Source organism: Bison bison, unplaced genomic scaffold (genome assembly GCF_000754665.1).
Source record: "Bison bison bison isolate TAMUID 2011002044 unplaced genomic scaffold, Bison_UMD1.0 scf7180017864492, whole genome shotgun sequence".
NCBI classification, from domain to species: Eukaryota; Metazoa; Chordata; class Mammalia; order Artiodactyla; family Bovidae; genus Bison; species Bison bison.
Genome location: NW_011495051.1, coordinates 5,271,259 through 5,276,609, shown reverse-complemented (window position 1 = coordinate 5,276,609; position 5,351 = coordinate 5,271,259). Strand labels below are relative to the sequence as shown.

The 5,351-nt window shown below is 56.9% G+C and overlaps 1 protein-coding gene across 2 annotated transcripts in view; it reads left to right on the top strand.

Moving 5' to 3' along the window:
* The window catches only part of GPR108 (G protein-coupled receptor 108), a 6,466-nt gene extending 1,172 nt beyond the window's left edge, over nucleotides 1-5,294 (top strand). The window contains exons 3-16 of one of the 2 annotated variants that reach the window (XM_010828240.1): nucleotides 967-1,017; nucleotides 1,245-1,327; nucleotides 2,284-2,408; nucleotides 2,511-2,572; nucleotides 2,658-2,726; nucleotides 2,823-2,927; nucleotides 3,113-3,246; nucleotides 3,357-3,432; nucleotides 3,901-3,974; nucleotides 4,072-4,189; nucleotides 4,279-4,409; nucleotides 4,495-4,538; nucleotides 4,758-4,807; nucleotides 5,022-5,294. In XM_010828240.1, coding sequence (XP_010826542.1) covers nucleotides 967-1,017; nucleotides 1,245-1,327; nucleotides 2,284-2,408; nucleotides 2,511-2,572; nucleotides 2,658-2,726; nucleotides 2,823-2,927; nucleotides 3,113-3,246; nucleotides 3,357-3,432; nucleotides 3,901-3,974; nucleotides 4,072-4,189; nucleotides 4,279-4,409; nucleotides 4,495-4,538; nucleotides 4,758-4,807; nucleotides 5,022-5,216 — 1,317 coding nt within the window. In that variant the 3' untranslated portion in view covers nucleotides 5,217-5,294. Of the gene's footprint in view, nucleotides 1-966; nucleotides 1,018-1,244; nucleotides 1,328-2,283; nucleotides 2,409-2,507; nucleotides 2,573-2,657; nucleotides 2,727-2,822; nucleotides 2,928-3,112; nucleotides 3,247-3,356; nucleotides 3,433-3,900; nucleotides 3,975-4,071; nucleotides 4,190-4,278; nucleotides 4,410-4,494; nucleotides 4,539-4,757; nucleotides 4,808-5,021 lie in introns of both variants that reach the window. The other variant, XM_010828239.1, reaches the window with a different exon arrangement.
* The last annotated feature ends 57 nt before the right edge of the window (nucleotides 5,295-5,351 follow it).

Genomic DNA, 5,351 nt, shown 5'->3' with positions numbered 1-5,351 from the left:
CTCTGCCTCACCCTTGTGATCGTGGGCCAGTCCTTTGGTCTCTCCTGAGTTTTTATTTGCTTATCTGTAACTGAGGAATATTTGCTTATCTGTAACTGAGGAGAAGGCAATGGCAACCCACTCCAGTACTCTTGCCTGGAAAACCCCATGGACGGAGGAGCCTGGTAGGCTTCAGTCCATGGGGTCGCTGAGTCGGACACGACTGAGCGACTTCACTTTCACTTTTCACTTTCATGCGTTAGAGAAGGAAATGGCAACCCACTCCAGTGTTCTTGCCTGGAGAATCCCAGGGACTAGGGGAGGCGGGGCTGGTAGGCTGCCATCTATGGGGTCACACAGAGTCGGACACGACTGACGTGACTTAGCAGCAACTGAGGAATACTTTCTCAGGCTATATAGGAAGCTGGTGAGAGGGGAGCCTACCAGTGAACAGGACAGCCCCAGTTCCTGCAGTCAAAATAAGAGGCTAGTGTTATTGAACCCCCGCTGGGTACCCATATACTGCAAATCAATTTCCATGAGTCTGTTCTGTCATAGCCACCTTTCAGGATCCCTGTGATAATATTACACCTGTAAACCAAATTTTACAGGTGTTTGTACAGACTCAGAGGTATGTGGCTTACTCAGAGTCCCAGAGCTTGGATGTAGATCCAAGTGTGTTGGATTCCAGAGCCCAAGGCAGGAAGCCGTAAACATTCTACTTATTTTTTACATCATCATTTTAAATTGGGGGTGGGGGGGAGAGGAACCAGCGAAGGTCTCCTGGAGGAAATGACATCCCAGTCGAGTGGTTAGGAGTTAAAGGAAGAGGATTGGGGTGCTGGGGGCAAGTAGGAAAAGTCAGTGAATGCAGGATCTCCCCCTTAGTAGGTATTAAGGAAGTTCGAGGTTATGTGTCTGTTGCCACTGATAGAGGTCCTTGCTGGCATCCCCCACCTCACAGTCTCTTTTCTTTCCACTTGCCAGGTGGGGTTCAGTCTGACCCGGGTGAGATCTGGCAGCATTCGCTCCTACTCAGTGAGTGGTAGGGATGAAAGTGGGGAGAGGATGGTGGAGGGGCAGAGGCAGAGGAAGGGGAGGGTTGTCTGTTGGCCTCTGAAACTCAGAGGCCCCTGTCCTCTCCCAGAGAGGAAGGGAGAAACTCACCCTTGCCCCGGGGAAGGAGGAGAGGATGGGGAGGGAGGCAGGGTGGGCCTGGACCAGTGGGTGGGGGTAACCAAAGCTCCCTACTGCCCACCCTCCAGAATCAGGACTCCCATGAGTGTCCTCTCCGGAAAAACAGTAGCAGCCTCCTGGTTCTCTTCCTTATCAACACCAAGGATCTGGAGTGAGTATGGGGGCTACCCTAAAGATCCATCACTGGGGTGTCCCTCGTTGTAATACCCATGTGAGCTGATCAGGTGGAATGAGAACCAGCCAGAAACAACCTTATGCCTTTGGAGAAAGCCACTCGCTTTTGTTGTTGTTGTTAAATTTTAGTTACTTATTTTTGGCTGCACTGGGTCTTTGTTGCTGCACATAGGCTTTCTCTACTGGTGGCGAGCAGAAGCTACTTTCTCTCTACTTAAGATGCTCTGGCTTCTCATTCCTATGGCATCTCTTATTGCGGAGCATGGGCTCTAGGGCATTCGGGCTTCAGTAGGTTCGGCAGGTGAGCTCTAGAACGCAGGCTCAGTGGTTGTGGCGCATGGGCTTAGATGTTCCGTGGCATAGGGGATCCTCCCAGACCAGGGATTGAACCCATCTCCCCTGCATTTGGCAGGTGGATTCTTTACCACTGAGCCACCAGGGCAGCCCTCCCTGGTGGTACAGCGGATAAAAATCCACCTACCAATGAAGGAGAGGCAGATTCGATCTCTGGATCAGGAAGATCCCCTGGAGTAGGAAATGGCAACCTGCTCCAGTATTCTTGCCTGGAGAATCCCATGGACAGAGGAACCTGGAGGGCTACATTTCCATAGGGTCCCAAAGAGTTGGACAGAACTGAAGCGACTTAGCATGCACACATGACCAGGGAAGCCTGACAGCATTTTCTTACTAAATAAGGTGTATTTCAGTAGAATGAGTGACTTGGTGTCATGGGAAGTGACAGATAATCCCTGGTGCTAGCAACACAGGGATGTGGCAGCCATCTCGATTGGATGGTGGCCAAATGCTGCCACTTGATGACCACTGTTAGAGCCCCCCGAGAGAGGAGACCCTGAGGACCTGAGTGGCCATTGAGTCCCTCAGCACAGCTGGTGTTCCTGACCTCGGGCTTCAGCCTCCCCACATCATCCCCAGGGTCCAGGTACGAAAGTATGGGGAGCAGAAAAAGCTATTCATCTCTGCTGGGCTCCTCCCGGAATCACCCTCCGAACCAGGGCTCCCGAAGTCAGAGCACATGGTCACCCCCAAGGTGGACCACGGTGAGTCGGGCTGGGAGGAGTGGGTGGGCAGGGGTGCTCCATACATCCCCACATCGTTCTGCTGTCTGTCCATCTCTGATCTCACCTGTGTTTCACCAGCAGGGACCACTGCTGCACCTGACAAGGCCAAGTCAAAACCCACAGGGTTACAAGGGGACCGGCAGGTACGGGAAGCCAGGGCAGGAGGGAGGAAGGCCCCGCCCCCATAGGGGCAACTGATGCTCCATCGAGTTACTCTGTCCCCCCCAGGGTGTCAGTGGGAAGGACCAGCAGCTGGTGTTGGGCCTGGGCCACCTCAACAACTCCTATAATTTCAGTGTGAGTATCTGGGAGTGCCTGCAGCCCCTCCCCTCCACAAAGTGGAGACGCCCCCAAGTTGAGGTCCCCTCTCCCCTCTGTCCGCCCGCCTCTCAGTTCCATGTAGTGATTGGCTCTAGGGCCGAGGAAGGCCAGTACAACCTCAACTTCCACAACTGTGACAACTCGGTGCCAGGCCGGGAGCAGCCATTTGACATCACGGTGAGTGGAGGGGAGGGCAGTGGGACCATGGAGCCCTCACTGCGGGCCAGGTACCCCGTGTGCCTCAGGGAGATGGGAAATCTGAGGATCAGAAATGAGAGAACGGAACCTGGACACTCACACTCAGGGCCCACCGTGTCTGGAGCTAGCCTGCAACCCCCTGTCCCCCACTGCTTCCTCCCCAGGTAATGATCCGGGAGAAGAACCCCGAGGGCTACCTGTCAGCGGCGGAAATCCCTCTTTTCAAGCTGTACATGGTCATGTCCGCATGCTTCCTGGGCGCCGGCATCTTCTGGGTGTCCATCCTCTGCAAGAACACGTAATGCCCTTGATCCTGGGGGTCCTCCACCTCCTGCCTCCCCACTTTCCCATCCCTGCTCCTAACCAATGCCCTCTCTCTTCTGTCCCTCATCTCTCCTCCCCCTCCAGGTACAACGTCTTCAAGATCCACTGGCTCATGGCAGCCCTGACTTTCACCAAGAGCGTCTCTCTCCTCTTCCACAGTGTGAGAGTCTGGGGCCAGGAACAGCGTGGGGTGGGCTGGAGTCTCTGGGGCCAGGAAAAAGCCCCTACAAGCCACTCCCCAAATCTATGCAGACCCTGGGCTGGAGAGTTCCATATGTCCATCCGAGTGTCCATCCATTTTATCACTGTAGCCAGCTTTCCATCCAGCCCTTCTGTCCAGCTGTGATAGCCCACCTTTCAGTCTGACTATTTGTGGGTCCAGCTGTGACTATCAACCAGGCCGATTGTCTAACTGTCCATCCGTCTGACTGTGACCTTCCCTCCATTGTCGTGGGTGTGACTGTCTCTTTCTCTGTCCACGCGCCATCCTGATTGGAACCTTCTGTTCCTGTCCCCTTCCTGGTCATCCATCCATCAGTGATTGTGCATGTTCCCAAACCACCATCCATCCACCCTCCCCATTCCCCTGTCCATCTGTCTGACTGTCAATCCATCCACCCACCTCCAGATCAACTACTACTTCATCAACAGCCAGGGCCACCCCATCGAAGGCCTCGCTGTCATGCACTACATCACGCATCTGTGAGTGCCCCTTTCTGCCGGGCAAGGTGGTGGGGAGGCAGACAGGGGAGGGCTGGGCCCCCAGGGTCTCACCACACCTCCTACCTCCCTCCGCCAGGCTGAAAGGTGCCCTCCTCTTCATCACCATTGCCTTGATCGGCTCCGGCTGGGCCTTCGTCAAGTACGTGCTGTCAGACAAGGAGAAGAAGATCTTTGGGATAGTGATCCCACTGCAGGTGCCTAGGGAGGTCCCAGGGGCGGGGCTGGTGGGCGTGGCTACACACGCCCAGTCTCCCGCCCACCTGCCCCGCCCCCTGCCCCACAGGTCCTGGCCAACGTGGCCTACATTGTCATGGAGTCCCGCGAGGAGGGTGCCAGCGACTACGGTATCTGGAAGGAGATCCTCTTCCTGGTGGATCTCATCTGCTGTGGCACCATCCTGTTCCCCGTGGTCTGGTGAGGACCCCCACTAGGCCCCTCCCGCTGTGGGCACGGGCAGGGGCAGTACTGACTGCCCCCTGTGTCCGTCTCTCCGTCCCAGGTCCATCCGGCATCTCCAGGACGCGTCTGGCACTGATGGAAAGGGTGAGGCTGTGCCTGGGGCCCTTGGCTGGCTGCTGGCCCCTCTTGCTGATCCCTGGATGCTCCTCCCATCCCTCCTCTGACTGCCTCTCCTCCCACTTACCTCCCTTGCACATCCCTGTCCACACTCTGCACCCAAATGTCCTCTCCTCCACCCCTGACCCCTTCGTCCTGCCCCCAGAGTCCTTCCCTTGACCCCCACTCTCTGTGCCCACCGTTCAGTGGCAGTGAACCTGGCCAAGCTGAAGCTGTTCCGGCATTACTATGTCATGGTAGGAACCCTCTGCTCACTCGGGAAGTTTGGGAGGCGGTGGTGGAGCGGGGGGCGAGGGGGCAGACGACAGCCAGCTCATTAGCAAGCATACCACCCTAACGCCTCCATCTGCAGTCCCTTGGAGCCCGGCCCCCCTGGCCCCCACCCCAGGCATCCCCAGCGGTGCCGGTTGTCTCATCCCCCCGTGGCCTCTCACCCCCACGCCCCTGCAGGTCATCTGCTACATTTACTTCACACGGATCATTGCCATCTTGCTGCGGGCGGTCGTGCCCTTCCAGTGGCAGTGGCTGTACCAGGTGAGCACAGAGGCCCCAGGAGGGGCGGAGGGTGAGCCAGACGATAGCGGTGGAGGCAGGGGGAGTGTGCCTGACACTCCCACTGCACCCCCTCGACCCCTGAGGGGATGAGACCACCGGGACCCCTGGGGATGCCTAGGGTGGGGGCCGGGGAATTATCGGTGGAGGGCAGGGGGGCCGCGCTTCAAGGGACTGCAGATGGAGGGGTTAGGGTGGGTGTATGTACTAAGGAATGGGCTGTTGTCC